Raw genomic sequence first — 22,554 nt, forward strand, 5'->3', positions numbered from 1 at the left:
TCTTTCTTTCTTTTTTGGTTTTTCTTGAGACAGATCTCACTATGTAGCCCAGGCTGTCTTGGAACTCACAGAGATTCTCCTGCCTCTGCCTCTCAAGTGCTGGTTTTAAATGCATGCCTCATCACACTCAGCAAACTAATCTCTCTGTGAATCTGGGACTTGAACCCAGGATCCTCAGCTCCACAGGCCTTATCCATTAGGCCACTGGCTCACTATGCCTTTTCCTATTTGAGATTTTTCTGTTATTTTACAGTTACAATCCTGCTATACACCATTGTATAACTTTCAAGCTTCTTGTGGGCAGTATGAGGGACGTTACAACTTACCTAGAAAAACTAGGTAATTTAAAATCTGTCCCGACTCACTGGCCTCAATCCAATGCTAGAGCTGTAGTGATAATGCAAGATTCCAAAATAAACAGCATCCTTGAAAAAACATGACATTTGCTTCAGTATCTCCATCTTTCAGATCTCAGTGTACCCTGTGTGACCCTGAGTGATTTTAACATGATCTGAATTATGCCATACAAGTGTATCATATCCTGGTTCTTGCTAGGCTGCAGCTAAACTATCAAAGGTTCCAAGGGGAGGGATTCACCTGTGGTCTTACATGCTTTTTCCCACCTAATCTTTGTGAAACCTGCGACACTCCAGACTTGAAGAGTGAAGAATCTGGTCTCAGGTTATATTACTACAAGACAGTGAACAAGGGATCTGGAGATGGATGGTAGCAAAGGCTGGCTGGCAATCCTAGTGAGAGAGAGGCTCAGGTACAACTCCAAGTGACCAGATCAGACCAGCTTCGCAGCAAACAAGCTCAGGTTTATGGGTGTAGCTCTCAGAGGTTCACCAGTCCCAGGGCTCCAGGCCAGAGAAATCTGGTGCCTGTCCCAAGATGGATGGTCCTTATAGTCTCAGGCAAGAGGAAGGGTCCTGGTTTGAGTTCAGGAGGGGAGCTGGTTCTTTCAGAATGCAGTTTTGGTGCCATTCGGGTAATGAGGGCTTTACAATGTGGGCAGGGCTGTAGCGAGCGGGAGCAGGAATCTTTCCTGTCCTGAGCTATCCCAGCCTAACTAACACCTAGAACTTGAGAGGTAGAGGTAGGAGTTCAAAGCCAGCTTCAGCGTAACAAGTTTGAGGCTCAAAGAATGTACCTCAAAAAGAAACAATAGCAAGCACAGATGATTGCTCAGATCTTTCCAATTCACCAGATAAAGAAGAAAAAACATTCACCAAAGGCCAGTAGTATACAGTATTCCCTTCCTCCTGTTATTTACTGTATAAACTCTTTATTTAAACACCAGTGTTGGGGCTGGAGAGATAGAAGAGTGGTTAAGAGCACATGTTCTTGCAGAGGACTCCGGTTCAATTCCCAGCACCCAAAGAGTGGCTCAGAACCATCCATAACACCAGTTCCAGATCTGACACCCTCTTCTGACTCCATTGGTACCAGGCACGAAGTGCACATACATACATACATACATACATACATACATACATACATACATACATACCTGTAGGCAAAACAATCATACACAAAAAATAATAAAATAGATAAATCTAAAATTTTTAATTATTTTTTTAAAAAGGGGAATGAAAAACTAAAATGATTGCTCCAAAGAACAGTAACCTACAATGGTAAGAATACCAGAAATGGTAAGTGTTATGCCCAGATTGGGACCCCAAAGACATCACCACAGACCTTAGGTACAGAATGCAATAGCATGGTTTATTTTTGTTTGTTTACAAGCCGCAGGCAGGGAAGCTCAATCCAAAGCACTCACTCGTAGTCGTGAGGCCAGGAGGAACTTGCTTTTTCTTTGTGTGGCTAGCTTTTTAAAGGCAAAGTCCACAAGCCCTTCAGGGGGTTTGGGGGAGTTTTGCACAGGTGCAACTCGGATTGGTTTATTTTTATCTCTGTTCTCTTTTAATTGGGTGAGGGTATGTAACCTTTGAATTTACTGGTTGGTGGTTACAATTTATTACTTTGGGGGCAGTCCAGCACAAGTCCCAGGCTTTGTCCTTGAGCCACCATGGGGGCTGGCTGGCCAAGCACGTACTGCACATAACTCTAAGTTGGTGAGGGGCCCCAGAAAGTAAACATCTGGCTGAACTTTGAGAAGTCAGAGTACATGCAGAAAGGGAGCTACTGCAAGGACTATGTCTTTTGTTCATGGCCCTCCCAGAAAATGCTTGCTCAAGTCTCAGGAAACTGAAATTGAGGCCTGATCTATGAGAGAAGACTAAGCAGCCTGTTATGGCATCTGCATGGTCCTTTCAGTAAGAATACCAGAAATGGTAAGAGACAATTTTCTTTTTCTTTTTTTTTGGCGGGGGTGGGGTGGTGGGGTGGTGGGGTGGTGGTGGTGGTGGTGAAGGTCTTACTATGCACTCCTGGCTGCCTTGGAACTTGTCATGTAGACCAGGCTGGTCTTCTGCCTGCCTCTGCCTCCCTAGTACTGGGGAGTAAAGGTGTGCACCACCACGCCCCACAAGAGACACCCTTTTAAAGACATCTAAGATAATTAATGGTGCTTTACACAATTTCCTAAAACACCAGAAGAGGAAAAACCCGGTTCTGCTCAAGAGAAGCAGATGCACACGTCAGCTCTGGAGACTCCCCTTCGGTTATGAAATACAATCTGTATCCTCTCAAGCTGCTGAATATGTAAATGGAGGACGTGAGTGGCAGGGCAGCAGAGGTTTTGGGATGGTTCCACCGCACCTACTGTGCTGCTCATCTGCTCTTTGCTTTGCTAAACACTAGCAAATCTGTTACAGGAAGGCTGGAAGACTCCAGTACATACTTCTTCAACAGGCCCAAGATGCATACTTCCTTGTAAACAGATCCTTCGTGCAAAGCCCTGAGGATGTGCCTGACTACACCCTGGATGCTAATTAGGGGTATCACCTTTCATCACAGGGCCTCTGGGCTTCCGGCCTCTTCATCTACCCCATCTTGTTACATGCGCAGGAAATCCAATGCTTCACCCCCACCGGTTTCCATGGAGATGCAACAGTTTACTTTTTTCTTCCCAAGTCTAAGCCATAGTTATTTTTAACTGGAAAACTCTGAGCCAGGTCACAGCTGGGATCTGGATGATGCAATGACGTCTATAGCTACCCTTCTCTCCCACAAACGCCTTCTTTCTGCAGTTGTTGGGGGCGGAGGCGCTCCTGGGAGACTTTGAAAAGCTGTTTTTGCTTTGGTTCATGAAGTTAAAACCCATACCTTGACTTAGAGCTGGCAGGCATCCTCAATCTGAAGCTCTGCATGACCAGAACCTGGCAAAGACATTCTTCTTGGGGTGAGAAGCCAGCTGAAGCTGACACTGTTTAGCTGTCTGTGGCTGGATGGTAGATGAGTGACTACTGGGTCTGGCAGACTGGCTGGCTTTATTTGCTGCAGCTTGCCTTGGTGAAGAGGAGGCTTGTAACGGGGACAAAAGTAGAAACAGGCGGAGAAGCTAATGCTCACCTCTCCAGGACAAGCAGCAGATCCTCATGATTATCTTGCTGTCTATCCCATCTTGCTGTTGAAACTCGGTCAGTCCATCGCCAAGGCCCTTCGTTCCCTGGAGCTGGGCTTATCAAGGCCTTTCTGAATGTTTGAATTGCTTTCGATAGGTTTTGTTTTTAGGGTTGTGGCAAACTATTTACCTGGAAACTGCCCATTTCACTCTGACAACTCTCTAAGATTATTACAAAAGACTACCACAAAAACAGACTTCCGAGCAAGTCAGTCAGTTGACACACAGGTGACATTGATTGCACACACTAACTTCCACTGCCCACAACAACTCATCACGGCTTTATTTCTTAAAGTACTTTCTGTTGTTTTTGTTTTAAAGGAATTTCCTAAACACAGGGTGGTAACAGGAAGCAAATCAATAGTTTTCTGTTGTTCAGTGAGAAAACTGATTACTCAGAAACGGGAGGGGAACTCACTCAACACAACTCTCCAAGGAGAAACATTAGATGAGTCATGAGCTGGAACTTGGCTTGTCAGCCTGCCAAAGATGACAGCGTTTCAGTGTTTTAAGAAAGGATTGGTTTAAATGTGTGTACACGTTCATGTGTGCACAGGAGCATGCAGAGACCAGAGTGTCTTCACCTTGTTTTTTGCTCCCCACCCTATTTTTGAGACAGTCTCTCAATGAAGCTGGAGCTCACCCATTTGGCTAAATCCACTGGCCAGCAAGCCTCCCTGGATCCTCCTCTGCTTCTCCAACACTGAGATTACAGGCTCATGTGGCTGTACCTATCGTTTTATGTGGATGCTGGAGATCCAAATTCAGGTCCTTATCCATGCAAGCACTTTACCAAATCAGTCATCTCCCCAGTCTTCATGTGTTGGTTTTTCTCTTTTTGGAGATGGGGTTTTATGTAGCTCAAGATTGACCTTGAAGCCAGGCAGTGGTGGCATATGCCTTTAATCTCAGCACTTGGGAGGCAGAGGCAGGTGAATCTCTGTGTTCGAGGCCAGCCTGTCTACAGAGCGAGTTCTAGGACAGGCTCCAAAGCTACACAGAGAAACCCTGTCTTGAAAAACAAAACAAAAAAGAAAGATTGACCTTGAACTTCTGATCCTACTTCTACCTCCTGAATCTTGAAATTACACATATGCACCACTACTCCAGTAGTGGTGGGAACTGAACTCAGCAGACTGATGCATGCTAGGCAAACATTCCATCAACTAAGCTACACCTCCAGCCCTACAGCATCTTCTTCTCACACTTCCTAAGATGCCGATTTTAACTATGGACCAAGGCATATCAGTAAGCCAAGACCTCAGACCACGGAAGGTCCTGACTAATACCAACTGAAAAGGTTTGTCTGGTAAAGCATGCAAGATTAATTCAACCTAACAATTGAGTCTGATGCCAAAGAAATCTACCACGTGTATTCTGAAGGAGAAAATCAAGTGCATTAGACTCAATTATCTGGCCCTAAAGGACACAGGACAAGTGTAGGCTGGCAAACCACAGGGTTTTCAAATACAAGCCCAGTTCAGTGACTTTCAAGGCTACATCTGTTTGATTTTTTGTTTTTGTTTCTGTATTGGGTTTTAAAGCTTTTAGGAATCACTGTATTCTTAGCTGTATATTGTTCATTCCTGTTCTCAACAGGGAAAGGAGCCTAGAAACATGATGCTTGTGTAACAAGAAACTCATCTTAAGGAAAGAATGTTAATGTTTTAATGTCTGATGCAAAACATTCATCTTTCCTGCAAATATCTGTGTCACTGAGTGGGATGCTTGGTCAATGAAATCAACAGTTGGTTAGTACACTTCCACCGCAGAACATCTAACACTGGAAGCCGAGACAACAGACAAGAACTTCCCTGCCATTACACAGGGAAACTAGCTATGAAAACCAAGTTGGCCTCAAAGTTGCAGCAATCCTCCTGCCTCTGTCTCCTGAGTGCTGGATTATAGGTATTACTACACTCCTCTCTCTGTCTCTCTCATTTTGTCTTTCAAGACAGGGTTTTTCTGTGTAGCTCTGGCTGTTCTGGAATTCGCTCTGTAGATCAGGCTGGCCTGGAACTCAGAGATCCACCTGCCTCTGCCTCCAAAGTGTTGGGACTAAAGGCGTGCACCACCACCCAGCTGCTCTTCACTTTTGTATGGCATTCCCCAACTAAGTTCTATGTTCGAATGACTATGATTATCCAGGCTGCTCTGATTCTACTTTACTAAGATCCTGCTCAATTTCCTTAACATTTCAAAGGGCTGGTGTCTGAGTAAAAACAAAACAAAACAAAAAACCCTTTTATCTTAGCTAGGCCACAGACATGACAGTGTACTGTTATACCAGAAATGGTTCTTTTTGGGGTGATCTGATAGAGGCTGTCTACCTGTGGCTAAGTACAACCGTCAGGAAAACAACATGTACAGATTAGCAATTCAAACATAAAAAGCCATGCACATCACAGGTTGTACAACTGGCTTTTGTATATTTTGTGAACATAGTATGTATCTTGAAGGTATTACCATTGTCGTCCTTTAAAACAGATGGATGAGCAGGCACAGTGGATCACAACTGTGATCCCCGGTATTTGGGCGGCAGAAACAGGGGGGTTGGAGTTTGGGAGAGTCAACTCTTTTCTGAATTGATGAGGGCTAGGAGAAACCTGTACCAGTGTAGCTGGCTTTCAGCCAACCCTATGTGGCTGCAGAGGAGCATGCATTGCTCATGAAAAGCCTCTTGCTGGTACTAGGTAGCCTTGGTCTAGGTGTTACGAATATAGATGGAAATAAAGACAGCCATATCAAATTCAGTAAGTGCTTTTCTAAAATAAATGAGAAAGATGCTGCAGCGACTCCTCTCAAAGGACTCCTGGACTGGAATGTAGCACTTGCCAGGCAAGAGCATGGCCCGTTCCACTGCAGTTCCTCGGGGAAAAAGTCATCGACATGGGCATGGAGGCACATACCTGTAATCCCAGCACCCGAGTGAAGGGCCCAAAAGGATTATAGGTTTGAGACCAGCCTGGGCTACATAGAAAGACCATGTCTCAAGATGAAAAACAAAAACAAACGCCCCTCCCCTGCCCCCCAAAAGCAAGCAAGCAAACAATTCCTTCCTCAAAATAAGGCTAGACCTTTGAGAAATTCGACAAGCCGGATTCATCAAAGCAACAGTAACCCTACTTCCCAGTCTAGGGATCGGCCACGATAGCTTTCTCCTCCCCTCGCTATTTCCCACCATGTCTACTGATCCTCAAGCACTCTCCAGCATTCAGTTGCTTCCCAGCTTTCAGTCTGTCCTACCATCCTCCAGCTTGGGACGGCCACAGCTGGCCCTTGTGTCCTAGCCAGATCTCTTGGCCGTTTTCCTTACACCCACTGCTACCCACACAGCATCCTCCACCCTCCCTGTCTAGAACAGTTCCCACTTCCATCTGCCATTTCCCCACCTCCTTTTGATTTTCATCTCTGCCTCAAAAGCCCTCTTCTCCCAGGAAGCTTTCCTTCATCAAGATTAAAACCCTTCACACCACCACAAATACTACCAAACACTGAAGTCTAATGGTCTCAGAATAGCGATTACCTTTCACAGTGGGATGGAATCTGTTTATGACCAACCAGTGGTGGTGGTGGTGGTGGTGATTAAAAAAAAAAATGCATTTTCTAAGAAGAATGCCTACTAAAGAAAGGAAACCATTTCCACAAGTTGCCCCCCCTTTTTTTTAATTAAAAATTTTTTCAAATATTTTGACTATTATTTCTCCTCCTCCAAACTCCCCCAGATCCTGTCTACCTCCCTACCCACCCAATTTCATGTTCTCTTTCTTCCTCTTTCAAAAAAAAAAAAAAAAAAAAAAAAAGTAAAGAACAAACAAAAAGCCCAGTAAGACAAAAGGTTGTCCTTTTTGAAGCAGGGACGTTGTTGGACTACTCCAGACCCAGTGTTCTTTTTCGTCCAGCAGGGTGCTCAGCCAGCAGAAGTGCTTGCTGCATCGGCCTGATGACCTGCCTGACCCTCAGAACCCATGGGGGAAGGAAAGGACTGACACCAGAGAGTGTCCTCTGGCCCCACATGCACACGTGACAGCCATGCCATCTGCCCTGCCTGTGTGGATTTTAAAAACTGGATTGTTTTCTCATTCTCTGGATACCCATTAGCACGTTGCAAACACATTTCTGTCAGTTACAAGTCTGAATATGTACTTCCAACAAAGCACATCCTAACCGGGTGCTTGAATGTTAAAGGAATGAAAGAATTAGCTATTGGAGGTGATTTGTGCAGATTCTAAAAGTTATTCCCACCTGCAACTCTGCTTACCACAGACATGAGAGAACCATGACTGTGAGTTTGGCTTTTGATTTTGCTGAAGACTTGAGGATCATGTTTCAGATGTGGTGGACTACTCATCCTCACAGCCAGTGAGTCTCCTTGAAGCGGCTTTACTTGTGTTTAAAAAGCAGCTTTTACAGCAGGCCAGCCTTTCACCACCAAGAGATTAGGTTCAGGTCTCTATTGAAGCAAAGCTGGGTTAGGTGCATCATCTCCATCCTCATGGGCTTGGAATTCTGGGAAACCCAGGGTGACAAGGTGAGACCAGGACACACGTGTAAGCAGAGACAGTGCAGCGTGTTGAGGCAAGCATCCCACAACCCAAGTGTGCTTCAGTTACCAGAATATCTGACACACCCACAAATTAAATAGCAAAACATTTTAATCCATTAATTCTAAAAATAACAGAGACATTTTATATCCGGTGCCACCTCCTCAAGAGTCTACTGCAGATCAGACAGCCAGACTGCAAAGTACAAACCCAGACATTAAAGTTAAAAATGCAGCTTGAGACAGACCATCATGGGGGAGATTTTCCACCTCTTCATCTCACAAACTAAGATGTCAGCTTAAAAAAAAATCCTTGAAAGAAAAGGCTTTCCTGTGCTTTAAAAACCCTCCTCTTCATTTAAAATCTGTCTGCAAGATGGGAAGGCAGAGAGTCAGCGAGCTTCACTCTCAAGTGCAGGGATCCAAGCTGGACTCCTGGGATAAAATGCTGTGGCTTAGTTTGGTTCTATTTTCATCAAAGCCATGATGTGAGGTACTATGGTTCTTGTTTGAGTTACAAGAGGTGCTAGGAATGAATGCCCACTCATGTTTAATAATAACTTGGCGAGCACACACTCTGCATCACTATTCCCACAACAGGAGCACTTTGCAGCAGGCAGAGAAGAAAGTAATTGATGCACTCAAGAGTCCCTGTGTCTTTCCTTCTTTTCACAGTAGGACTCCACCTCAAACCCAAGTCTCCAGAGTGTGTACACTGTCCTCTGACCCACCACGTTCCACACTTGTGGTCTGCAGACTCAGGCTTTGGTGATGTACCCTTCTCGGATGAGGAAGTCATAGATCTTCCGGGTCTTGTTCACGTCTATCTTGATGAGTGCTCTCGCCTGTGCCAGTCTCAAGCCTCCTTGCTTGTTACACTCATTCAACAGAGCAGACTTATACTCTAAATAGGCTCCAGGTACCAACCGCACCACCTGACAGAGCTGGAAGACACGACAAATTCAATGAACATTAGCATCTGTCATTCTCACAGTTCAATCCTGAAGGTATAGCAACCCCAAAGAAAAAAAGGGGGGCTGGAGAGATGGTTCAGCAGATAAAGGCATTTGCCACCAAGACTTGACAAGCCAAGTTTGGTCCCTGGGATCCACATGGTGAAAAGAGAAAACCGACTTCTTAAAATTGTCTTTTGACCTCGACATCATACTGTGGCACACAAATGCCCCCACCCCCCACACACCCAAAATAAAGTGTATTTAAAAAAAAAAAAAGTGACATCAAACTCCAACTATTTATGGAAGCTGTTGAGTGGCTGGACCACATTCCACTTCCTCTCTGGAAACAGACACTCAGGAAGAAAAAGGCAGGCGTGGTATCAGCAAGGAGAGCCTTCAGCAAGTGAAGGCTGGCTCAAGGGTCTACTTCAGTTAGGGAACAAATACATGTCCCCAAGGAGCTGCCATGCTTGCCCAGGAGGTGAGTTTAAATACCTGGGGTTGATGCCCAGCACCATTCGGACACTAGTCAGGGCACTGAGGGGAGGTGGCATTGCAGGTGCCTGGATTGATTCCTAAGTGTAAATCACAGTGTTGGTACTGGCAGAAGAGAGCAGCCTCTGCTTTTTTCAACTCCTACTATGGGGAGAAGGCTGCCTTTACCACTAATGCAGAAAGCAGATTCAGTTCAGTTCACCTGCCATTATCAGCAAGGAGCAGTCTGAGTCCTCATCATATGGGTAAGCAATAAAAAAAAGTTTGGAATTCCACACCATTCAAGACACAACACTAAGAAACTGGTCTGTGACTTTCTTCAACACACACCCTAAAAGAAATGTTATTTTTTTCTGATGGGTAAAAGGCTAACACAGGTCCCTGCACTATGACTTCTTACTGTCTGATGTGAGCTATACTATGGACCAACGGGAGAGACAGACCTGGGAACTGCAAAAGAACAAGATGAGCTGCTCTTTTGTTACACTTGTTTTGATTGATTTGGTTTTTTGAGACAGGGTCTCTTGTAGCTCACCCAGGCTGCCTCTGAACTCACTAGATAGCTGACAGCTGCGGCTGTGCCTGAACTCCCGATCCTCCTGCCTCCACCTCCCAAGTATTGGGATTACATGGAGTACCACCCAAGTAGACTTTCATTTGTTCTGAGATAGCCTCTTCGCTGTGTAGCCTAGGCTGACTTCAGTCTCCCCCATCTCAGGCTCTCAAGTGCTAAAATTAGAGGTCTACACCACACCTAACTAGATGTGCAGATTGAAATGTTAGAAACAAACAAAAGCAACACAGACAGTTCAGTGATTACAATGTAAAGAAGGTCGCAGTACTTTTTACAATCGTGTGTGTGTGTGTGTGTGTGTGTGTGTGTGTGTGTGAGAGAGAGAGAGAGAGAGAGAGAGAGAGAGAGAGAGAGAGAGAGAGAGAGAGAGAGAGAGAGAGAGAGAGAGCACACCTGAGAGGTAGTCTGAAGCACACAGCACTACACAGGGATTTAATTCCAGGCCAGTCAGTGTTACATAGTGAGACCCTGTCTCAAAAATAAAAATAATGGGCAACTGTGTATGATACTGAATTATGTTCCTTATGCTGATCAACAGGCTATGGAGACAATCACAAAACATTTTAAGTGATGGTTCCATTGCTGGGGTGAGTGCAGAACTTCTCTTACAGGAGACTTCTATTTTCATGTCAGAGCTACTTTAGGCCTACAGAAAGTCTCACTTACATAAAGCATCAAGTGGAGTGCGCCACGTAAATGCTTGATAAATGACAGCCACTGCTATTATTTAATTGACACGGTTGCATGCACTTCTCTCTAAAAGGGGAAAGGTAGCTTCGAAATGAAAGGAATATTCTGGTGCTCGTCAAAGTTAGCTCTTTAGCTTCTAGACTTCTCAGACAAGAGTTTTGCATGTCAGACAAGTGCAGTAAAATAGGTTTGATGTTATAATGGATTTTAACAACAACTCAATGAATTAATCAGCCCCCCTTTCCTGAGTTCCCCTCCCTTCTATTACCTCCTTCTCTTTTTCATTGAGTTTCTCTGTACCAGGGAGGCCGGTGAGGTTCAAGGGTGGTGCACTTCGTCTTCCTATAGACACAGATACAAAAGAACAAGAATTTCACAGAGGTGTAACTGCTCAAGTGTAAAACAGAAAGCCTAACCCACTCCCTTAGGCTGGTTTAGCTAGCTCCTTGGTCACTGTGGTGGTTTGATTGAGAACAGCCCGCTTGCCTGATATTTAAATGCTTGGTCCCCAGTTGGTGGGATTATTTGGGAAGGATCAGGAGGTGTGGCCCTGACAGAGATGGGGGTGGGGCATGGACTTTTGAGGTTTCAAGAGCCTCCCACCATGACCAGCGTGCTCTCTGCTTCCTGATCGCAGATCAAGATGACAGCCCTCAGCTGTTCCTGTTGCCATGCCTTTGCTCTGGATCATGAACTCTAACTCTTTGCAACCATAAGCTCTGTTAAATGCTTTTGCGTAGAAGCTGCCTTGGTCCAGGTGTCTTATCATAGCAATAGATAAGGAAGTAATATAGTCCCTCCAATATTCATTTGAAAATAAAAATAACAATCTGTGTGCTCTTTGTTCTGTTGAAATACAAATATGATCATACACACCTTCATATCAATGACCACTCAGCACAGTGGAGGAACCTATCTGTTCCTCCTACACAGGAAGACTCTAAACTCTGGAGCCTAGATGTTCATACAGTTTAGAAAGGTTATATTCTATGTGCCTGGACAGCTGATGAATAGAAACAGGAATCCTGCAGGAGAGAGATTCTCTTTTGTCACTACTCTCCAGCAGGACAAGGCAAACATGGTAATTAACCAGTACCATATACCTTCAGATCAAAGGCAGTCAGGCCACCAAAGCTCTGTTTGTTTGTTTATTTTGCTTTGAAAAGAAGTGACATTTAACTGAAAGACCCACACTGGAATAACAAGCCAAATGCCATATTTGCTGTATGGCAAAGCAAGGACCAATTTCAACTTCCTATCTGAGAAAGAAACCCAAACAGGAGGCAGCACTGGCCTTGCCAGGCCAGACCAGTATATAAAGACTAATGCACAAGAGCTTTTTCCTTTAGTGGATTATGATGATGTAAGTGTGTGTGGTGCACAGGCCACAGATGTGAAGGTCAGACGACAACTGTATGATGTCAGTGCCCTCCTTCTGACCTAGTTTTTTCAGGGTTCCAGGAATGGAACCCAGGTTGCCAGCCTTGCATAGCAAGTACCTTTATCTGCTGGACCATCTCACTTGCCCCTGGTTTTATTCTGAACAGATGCTGGGGATGAGTGCTCAGCTGGGGATGGACGGACTGGGTTAAGTTTTGTGAGGACGGCCACTGGAATGAGGCAGAAGGAAGAGGGGACCGCTCAAGTTGTTCTGGAAAACCTGATTCTTGGGGACATCAAAAGGGCTAAGAAATGAAGGCTTAGAAATGGAGATAAGGGGCTGGAGAGATGGCTCAGCGGTTAAGAGCACTGACTGCTCTTCCAGAGGTCCTGAGTTCAATTCCCAGCATCCACATGGTGGCTCACAACCATCCATAATAGGATCTGATGCCCTCTGCTAGAAAGCAGAGCACTCACACATAAAATATAAATAAAAATTAAAAAAAAGAAATGGAGATAAAATCACATGCTACCTCACAAGTCTCTCAAGGCTAGGCTACAACCACAGATGCTGGGTTCCCAATCTTTTACTGTCTGAAGAGCAAGAGCATAGAGGGGAGCCAGGAATCTCAACATTAACACAAAGAGAAAGAAGGAAGGCTAACACCAGCCTGGGAGGAAATAGTGGGCTGCACACTCGTTTTAAATAGCCAGTACTAAGGTTTTAATTTCTGTGTTTAACAAGGGGGGAGGTTTGAAATAAGCAGCTTACAAAATGAACCTGGATGCCACTGTCTTGGTGACTCCTTTTTAAAAGGCTCTCTTTTCTCTCAAGTATCAAATACTTACCTGAGGGGCTGGAGACACAGCTTAGTGGTTAAAAACACTTGCTGCTTTTGCAAAGAATCCAGGTTCAGCTTCTAGCACTTAATTAGGCAGCTCACAACTGTCTATAACTCCAGTTCCAGAGGATCTGATGCCCTCTTCTGGCCTCTGCACACATGTGATGCACAAACATATATAACTTAGGCGCATAGACATAAAATAAATCTTTTTTTAAAAAAAGATTTATTTATTATGTACAGTGTTCTGCCTGCATGTATCCCTGCATGCCAGAAGAGGGGCACCAGATCTCATTATAGATGATTGTGAGCCATCACGTCGTTGCTGGAAATTGAACTCAGGACCTCTAGAAGAGCAGTCAGTGCTCTTAACCTCTGAGCCATCTCTCCAGCCTTAAAATAAATCTTTAAATAAAAAAGAATTGCCTGAAACAAAGGAAAACAATTATCCACTAAGTGTCCATATCTGAGCACTATTAGATCCTGAATATGGAGACTTTTGTTTTGTTTGAGACAAAGTCTCACTATGTAGCCCAGGTTAGACCCAAACTTTCTATTCTCCTGACTCATCTTCCCCAGTACTGGGATTACAGGTGTGTGCATCATAGCTAGTGTTACTGAGAGGTGACATTTCAAAGGTGTGTTGTTACAAAGAATGGTAAACAGGCAACTGGATCAAATGAGACCACTATGTTCCTTATAGTGAGTGGTCTGGATGTTCAGATTAGGAGAAACGCTGTCGTATGAGGCAGGGGTGAATGGTGATCAGGACGACTGGCAAAGAACACAATTTTGGCTCAGGAACTTCACACTATTATCTCCCCAAGTACTTGGTCACAAACACAGTCACCAAGAATCATCAGACGCATTGGCTTAGTCTTGTTCTATCAATTAGTCTCAAAATAGGACACTCAAAAGAAGTAAAGCTCAGAAGCAGAGATTCCTTAAGTCTCTAATTACAAGAAATCCTCAAATTTCTGGCAAGTGACCTGCTGCTCTTGTCAAAGCTCTTCATGTAGCACCTCCAAAGCACACTGCACCTCTGCCCTAGATACAACTCCAGTCCTGACTGTAAACATCAGTCAAAGAGCATCCTTCCGAGTCCAGCTCAAGACATGGGCCATCTCTATCTGACCATCAAGTCTGAAACCATCCAACAGCTGATTACCGCCACTCCACCAAAAACCATGCTCCACAAAAGGAGGGTAGCTGTGTCACCACAACCCCTTGAGATGTAAGTGTCACAGGCCACACTTGCTCTGGGCTGGGGAATAGCTCAGTGCTAGAGGATACACATGCCCAGTATATATGAGAGGCCTTGGCTTCAGTCTTCAGTGCTGAAAACGAAAAAACCAAAATCACAAACAATCCATTAAACCCGCGGTGACAGCCTGAGAAATCATTACCTGAGTTTGAAGCCATCAAAACAGAAGGACTCAGCCCAGAATCACTAAAACAAAGAAAAGGAATTTAAACTTAGGTCAGATCCAAGAAGACAATTTCTAAAACTCCTCACAGGACTGGGAGCATTTATCAGGAAGGTCACCCAAGAAGAGCTTTAGTGAGACTGCATGACATTTTACAGGACACCTCACTGTACAGGAAAGAAAAGAGAAAAACTTCCCTCTGCTCTGCTAAGGGTTTGTTTGTTTGTTTGAGACAGGGTTTCTCAGTGTAACTTTGGAGCCTGTCTGGGAACTTGCTCTATAGACCAGGCTGGCCTCAAACTCACGGAGATCCACTTGGCTCTGACTCCTGAGTGCTGGGATTAAAGGCGTGCACTACCACCACCTGCCCAATTATGTTCCTTAAGTCTGCCAGTTCTATATTGTGTCTAGATGGACTGGTAAGAATCCTTACTACTCTAACATACCCAGAGTACCCACAAAAGTGTCCAAAAATACATGTGAAGGCCCAAGTATCCCAGGAGTGCTTCCTTCAGCCCACCCTAACTGCGTACATGTCAGCCTGCCGGCGGAGCCACTGCTGGCACGCGCTGCTGTCCTGGATGTACTGGAGAACTTCTGAGAGCATGGTGCGTTTAAGGCGCTCTTCCTCTCTAGTCTTCTTCAGGTGATCGTATGTCCTGGCACCTGGAGGGGTAGAAGACACCTGACTTCAAAGACAACACAGCGGAGCCAAAGGGCCTGCTAACTGAGCTGGCCAACATTGGCCACTTCAGGTTTTCTTTGCAAAACTGCTTCATATCTCTTTCCTCAGGAGTCAAGTGTATGTCGGAGTCTGAAATATGTCATACCTGGTTCCTGTTCTACTTTTTTCATTTGTGAGTGGAGCTGACCCAGGGCTCTGAACATCCTAGATAGTGCTGTACCACTAACTCTACATCAGCTATACAGTACCTGAAGACATATGAGGACATATAGTCTTCCATCAAAACCAATTCCAACAACAGAAAAGCCCTCTTAGTACTACAGCTTTCCTCTATTTTATGGAGGCACAGAGAGCAATACAAGGCAACCAGATTGAGTTATCAAAGTCCACACAATGCATCTTGTGCAACAGAAGAGTTACCTAGTGTCTTCTATACATCAATAAAGTTACACAGATTTTAGACTACCACGCCAGTGGCTTTCACTGATTCTCATGCTGAAGGACCCCCCAGGCCTATGCTGCCTAGTCAGAGCCTTCCCTTACGACCTGGCTCTTATTAACTAGCTCTTTAATCTCTCTTTTTTCTCATCCCTCTCCCCTGGTTTCCCTCTCATGGTTTCTCTGTGTAGCCCCGGCTGCCCTTGAACTCACAGATAACTGTCTGCCTCCTGTGTGCTGGAATTAAAGGCATGAGCCACCACCAACTGGTTTTTTAATCTCTCTAAACTGGCTCTTGATTTCTTTGTTAAACAAAAGTGATGATATCCCTTAAGCTCGTCACGATAGCCAACAACTTGAAGGTGAAATGTATCCCATAGACCTGGTGCATGTTAAATAAATGATAGATATTTACTGCTATTAATAAAATTATGACCAGCACCTTAAGTAAACTAGATGCAAGCACCTTAGCCCTAGTAGAAGCCTGGTAAATAAAAATGATTATATGCATAAATAAATTTTAAAAGGCTAAGATTAAAACCTGAAACATAAGAATCATATCCCACCCCACCTCACTCCCACGTATGTGTATGTGTAGAAAGGGTCTCACTCTGTAGTCCAGGCTGGCCTAGAGTATATTATACAGACCAGGCTGGCTCCAGACTCACAGTGATCTGCCTGCCTCTGTCTTCCCAGTGCTGGGACTAAAAATGTGAACTACCATGCCTGGCTAAGACTTTTTTAAAGAGCCACAGCAGACCCCAATTCTAAAGCAGTGTTTCTTTTTGCTGTGTGACATAACTTTTATTTTGTCCTAATAAACTAATGATATTTATAGGAATTGAACAGATGAAACTTTAGTAGGAAGTCTGAAAACACATCTGAAGAGCTGTTTTTTTTTTTTTTTTAAAGTTTTCAAGACCTCAGAGGTTCCCTTTTGTATCTGCAAGTCACCAGCACTTTGATACTGTAGGTAGGGAAGCATACTTACTACAAAAATTGGTAATGCCTGCTGTCCTATATTCCTGGAGCCTCTTGATTTCCCTCCGGAGTTCAAATTCCACTGTTTCCCCAGGAGAACAAAGGAGAAAAATTGGAAAAACAAATCAATGTCAGAGAGCTGTTGGGTGTGTTTCGGTGATTCTGTCATATGTAACAGGCTGGATACTTTTTACTTTGAATAGCTCATTAGAAATGCCTCCCAAAGCCAGGTGGTGGTGGCGCACGCCTTTAAGCCCAGCATTTGGGAGGCAGAGATGGGTGGATTTATGTGAGTTTGAGGCCAGCCTGGTCTACAAAGTGAGTTCCAGGACAACCAAGACTACACAGAGAAAGCCTGTCTTGAAAAACCAAAAAAGTTAAAAACTTTTTTTAATGTAAGTGTTCCTGCTCCACCTCTGTGTTAGCACTTGTACCTTAGACACAATCACATTCTTTGATGCAGTCTGCCTCTGACTGAGGCCCTGCTGCATGGGAAGGACAAAGCTTTGCTCAAGCCCTGGTCTCTTTTTAGCTTTTTCCTATAGGGACCAAGGAGCACTGCATTTTCCGTGAACCAAAACTTGCTGCTGAGCACACAGCTCAGACTTCACTGTTGGGTTATTCTATAGAACAGTCCAACCTGGGTGCTTTTCAAACACGAGATGAAGGAAAGCCATCCACAGGGTGTAGTTCTCTGTCGTGACACATAAGCCAGGAATGATATAAACTAGGACAGGAAGTAAAGGATAAATAAGTCACCCGATACCAACCACACAAAGAATGACAACCAAACAAGGTGTTTCCTGGGGACAATTTACCTGGCTCAGATAAATGCCTATGATTCCTCCTAAGAAATATTTGCACCATGAGAGCAGTGGTAAAGCACTTTTCTAGAAAATCACAACAACAAAAAACTTTCTAGAACTAAACTGAGGAGCCAAATAAACATATAGCTCTCATGAGAGTTTGGAAGTAAGCCCCCAGTGAAGGCTGCCTCAAAGTCTTAGGCCTTCCTGCTTAACAACTTCAATTTTTTATAGTGGAAAATCCAATTATAATTGGGATGAATGCTCTTGGGAACACCAGAGAAAGACCAGAGGAAGATGGAAGTATTGTTTCCATGAGCCAACAACCCTGTTCCCATGACTGAAACTAGTTTGATCATTAAATATTTATTAGCAAAACTATGATGTTTGGTTTTGGCTTCAAAATAACCAGCTTATGGACAAAAGGGAAGAGTTCTCGTCCCCTTCAGACGAAGCTGGATAGGTACTGTGTTGAAAACTGCTGAGGCTGGCCACAGACACAGGGACTCATTGTGTCGTTCTCTCTGTTTCTCAACATACTTGACAAGTCCTGTAAGGAGTAAAAACTGCTACACACAGTGGCACACATCTGTAATTCAATTCCTGGAAGACAAAGGCAGGGGGCCTGCAAGTCTGAGTCCCGCATGGACTGCTCAGAAAGTTCCAGGGCAGCCTGGCCTACATACATAGCAAGACCCTGTCTTAAAACAAAGATAAAAATAAACAAAAAAGACCAAAAAGAAAACTAATAAAAACAGAACACAACAACAACAAATGCCACAAAACAATGAACAAAAGCCCTCTACTAACTTGTAAGTTACTAAGTTTTTTTCCTTCCTTAGTACGTAAGGTTGTGTATGTGTGTGTGGTATACGCATGCATACAGAGCCCAGAGGAGGACATGGATGTCCTGTTCCATCATTTTCTACCTTATTCCTTTGAGATAGTTTCTTACTGAGCCTAGATCTAGGTGCTGGCCAGCAAACCCCATCAACACCCGTCTCTACCTCCTGTAAGCACTAGCATCACAAACCAGCTTTTCATCTAAGTGTTGGGATCTAATTAGGTCCCCATGTTATGCAACAAGCACGCTTACCCACTGAGCCGTTCTCCTGCCCCTCACTAAGCTTTTAAATCTCCCCCCCTTCTCTCTCTCTCTGTCTCTCTTTCTCTCTCTCTCTCTCTCTCTCTCTCTCACACACACACACACACACACACACACACACACACACACACACACACACAGAGTTCCAAAAAAACACCTACATGCATGGCTTTCAATAAACTTGTCATGTTCCACTGGTCCCACAATCCTTGCAAATCGCCTCATTGTTTCATAAAGGTCTTGGACCTCCTTGGGATACCGCCGTTCCATCACTAGAAAAAGTGAAACACAATATGTCACAGAGAATATAAGGACTTCAAAGTTTCTGGTATTATTTTTTAAAACAAGTAAAATGCGGGGACATTTTCCTAACCTCACAGGACTGACTCGCCCATGACAGCATGCACACAGGCAGCTGAGAATGCAAATCACTAATCATAATTACAGCATCCCAGCACCTCACAAAGGGATGCTGTTATCATTGAGACCATCTCTACTACTAAGTACTACTGATGCCCCTGCTCATGTCTTTTCATCTGCACGGGACCAGGCAGTGGACCAAGCACTGCTGTCACAAGAGAAGAGGGAATTAAAGGCAGAACCTTTAATCGTCAGACACAACTCTGGCAAAATTTCTGGTACAGATTACTGCAGGAAAACAAGGAAAGCAAAGACATTAAGAAATCTTCCAGCTAGTGTGGAAGCATGAGCCTATAGTCCCAGTACTTGAGGTACAGGCAGGAGGACCATCACAGGCCTGACGCGAGCCCTTCTACAGAATACCGACTTCCAAGTCAGCCAAAATAAAAACAAAATGAAATAGAACCAAAAACAAACAAAAAACAAAGAACACCCAGAAAAGGTCAATTAACCTGGAAAAACTATGTGCAGATCTCATCTGGAATACCCTGTGTGACAGACAAGCTGATTTATGCACACCCTCGAAGGCACTCTTCCAACTGTGAGACACCCCCAACTCCTCTGATTTTTCCACAAAAAAAAAAAAAAAAAAAGTTTTAAATATGCACGAGTGCTCTCCCTGCATGTATGTATGTACATCACATGTGTGCTCATAGAGGTAAAAAGAGGGCATCAAATCCCTTGGAACTAGAATAATAAATAGATGGCTGTGAGCCACCATGTGTGTGCTGGGACCCAAACCCTGGCCCTCTGCAAGAGCAGCAAGTGCTCTTAACTACTGAGCCATCTCTGCAGCCCTACAAAAATGTTTTTATAACCTGAGACTAAGGTTATATTTAACATATAATTTCAAAACATGACTGTCTAGAAAATGACTCATTAATATTCATGCTGTAATTACTATAACAATTAATTCTTAGGCAATGTTGTTGACTAGCAATGAATAGCTCTTCACTGTCACTATGGATCAGAGCTGCCTTGAACACTTTTGGTTTCGTTTTGTTTTGGTTTCTGTGCAAGGGATCAACGTCACCCCAAATGTGCTAGATACCCCTCTACTACTGAGCTACCTACCCCCAAGTCCTGCACCTGGAATTTTCAAATCTTCCTAGGTAAGCTAGCATGCAATGTGGACTATGAACACTCCCACAACGACCTGAAACTTCCCAACAGTGTTAGAAGAATTTAGAACAAAAAAATCAGTTCATACTCACATCGGAACTTTCTAAGGTTGACTAATCCATGATCTCTTATAATTCTAGAATGAAAAACCACAATAATCTATGTATTAAAAGTAAGTTTCTTATTTAGTGTCTTCTATATGCTATAGTTTTTATCACACATCCTAAATATTAAGAGATGGAATATCAGGGTCCAGAGAAATCAAGTCTCCACACACTTCTGAATTAGCCTCTAATGGAGATTCACACACTGTCCTTGAGGCATAGAGGACTCTCACAGATGACTTAGTTACCAGTGACAAATGCTGAAAAAACATGTGTTTGTCAAGATGGTTGAGAAGGAAATCTGTCCATATCATGAGACTAATCTACACAATTTGTAGAAATGATAATTAAGAACAGTCATTTAAGGGAAACTACTATCCATGAACATTTACAACATTAAGCATTTACAACCATACGTTTACGTACTTTGAAGCCATTTGAAATAAATATAGATTGACCATGTTTAAATGGGAGACCGTTATAAAATATAAGATTTAACAGCAACTCTCAACAACCGGGTTCTTCAAGGTCACATGATAAGCCACAAATGGAGTGTTCTTATAGACAACATGCAACCACCAGTCCAAAGGTCAGAGACAACAGGATGATTTCCTATACTTACTTTTTTCGTCTTTGCCTCTCTTTTAACCTGGAATGATAGATATCCACCACAGCCATCTTCAGAGCTATAAAACATATAGACATAAAAATAAAAGTCAAGCTGGGTGGTAGTGGCGCACACCTTTAATCCTAGCACTCGGGAGGCAGAGGCAGGTGGATCTCTGTGAGTTTGAGGCCTGCTTGGTCTATAGAGTGAGTTCCAGGACAGGACAGCTAGGGCTACACAGAGAAACCCTGTCTCCAAAAACCAATGGAAGAAAGAAAAAAAAAAAAAAGTCAAGACAAAAAAACCCAAACAATTATTTTTAAGGGAAGGTGCTGACCCAGAGTTTTGCTATATGTGCTGGTTTTGAACTGACAGCTTATAGCTATCCTCTTGCCTCTGCCTCCTGAGAGCTGGGATTATATGCATGCACCACAATGCCTGGTTTACCCAAACCTTAACTATTCTATGAAAAATATCCTAGCACACTAAATTTCTCTATTAGTAACTAACAATAATTGTTATCATTATTTTGGTAGCACTGGCAACCACACTAGACCAGACAAGTTCTGTCCCACTGAGCTACAGCTCCAGTTCAAAAATGAGTGCTGCTGTAACTGCACAGAATTAAGCTCAAGAGCCAATGACAGGCCAGCACTGATGGACAGTGTTGCGTGTTCTTAGAGTAACATTTTCAGCTGGGTAACAGCGACTGTTTACAGTGCTGAGTTCTGCATTCTGTGATGAAAAGATGCATTAAGCAGCTTAACCACAGTAAAAGCCATGACTTGCTTGCCTGCTCTTGTCCTAATCCTTTCTAGTCTTAGTCTCAGGGTAAACCAGAAGAGGGTGAGCTGAAATCAGTACCACAGTCCTGCTCTTTCTTCATCTTCCAAGTTCTTCAGGTTTCTGTTTTTCTCTCACTTTTCACTCCTCACCTCATTCCTACAAGCCTGGCTTCCAGGGTTCTAAGTTCCATCAGACTGTACTATCTAAAACTCTACAACTGTTTTAAGCATCACATCCTGTTGGATATCCCTATTTGCATGACTTCCATTGCAAACTTATATATTCTGCCTGTTTCCCATCTTAAAACTCTTACTTTGTTTAACAGCGTTACAGTAAAGCTAGTCGTCTAAGACAGAAGCCAACCTGGAACCTCTTTTCCCTCTTCCTACATAGCCAGCTAGAGTCTTATCTAAACATCTAATGTTTCCTAAGCCATCACTTTCTGTCTAATCCCATCACTCAACTCAGGCATCTTGCCATCCTGATGCCTCCTTATGGAAGAACATTATCATACTTACTATGGTCCCTGCCTTCTTCAACTCCCTCCCTCCAAGTGGGCCTGAGAGTATTATTTTACAGCACAATTTGATGGTACAGTTCCTCTTCTAATTCTTCAGCTACACTCCACCACTTACAGGAGCTCAAGCTCTACACAGTATGCACGGCCTTCCACTGCCTTGTTTCCTACCATTCCCTCGTAGGCCCTCTATACCACAGTCAGAAAACAACCAGCCCCAGATCACACAGGTACTAAGAACAGATCAGGGATCTAAATGCAGGTGACCTGGGTCCAGAGCTGTAAGAAAAACAATGAAGTCAGGCAGGGTGGCACATGCCTTTAATTCTCTGCATTTGGGAGGCAGAGGTAACTGGATCTCTGAATTTGAGGCCAGCCTGATCTACAGAGTGAGTACCAGAACCACCAGGCTACAAAGAGAAACTCCATCTCAGAAAAACAAGATAGCCTTCCATATGTTGGCTATTTGTTAATGGCTTTACTTTCTCTGTTGCGCCTATCCTAAATATGGCTTTTTAATAGTATACTAATAAAAAATTTAAAGTTT

General features: G+C 43.7%; 1 protein-coding gene across 3 annotated transcripts in view; it reads right to left on the bottom strand.

Moving 5' to 3' along the window:
- Positions 1 to 8,828: 8,828 nt before the first annotated feature.
- The window catches only part of Tada2a (transcriptional adaptor 2A), a 43,367-nt gene continuing 29,641 nt past the window's right edge, over positions 8,829 to 22,554 (bottom strand). For all 3 annotated transcript variants that reach the window (XM_059271381.1, XM_059271380.1, XM_059271382.1), the window contains 8 exons: positions 20,720 to 20,783; positions 20,086 to 20,129; positions 18,613 to 18,723; positions 16,551 to 16,622; positions 14,970 to 15,102; positions 14,416 to 14,459; positions 11,056 to 11,129; positions 8,829 to 9,016 (listed from right to left, as the gene is read on the bottom strand). In XM_059271381.1, the coding sequence (XP_059127364.1) occupies positions 8,831 to 9,016; positions 11,056 to 11,129; positions 14,416 to 14,459; positions 14,970 to 15,102; positions 16,551 to 16,622; positions 18,613 to 18,723; positions 20,086 to 20,129; positions 20,720 to 20,783 (728 nt within the window). In that variant the 3' untranslated portion in view covers positions 8,829 to 8,830. The remainder of the gene's footprint in view (positions 9,017 to 11,055; positions 11,130 to 14,415; positions 14,460 to 14,969; positions 15,103 to 16,550; positions 16,623 to 18,612; positions 18,724 to 20,085; positions 20,130 to 20,719; positions 20,784 to 22,554) is intronic.

Source organism: Peromyscus eremicus, chromosome 8a (genome assembly GCF_949786415.1).
Source record: "Peromyscus eremicus chromosome 8a, PerEre_H2_v1, whole genome shotgun sequence".
Classification (NCBI taxonomy): Eukaryota; Metazoa; Chordata; class Mammalia; order Rodentia; family Cricetidae; genus Peromyscus; species Peromyscus eremicus.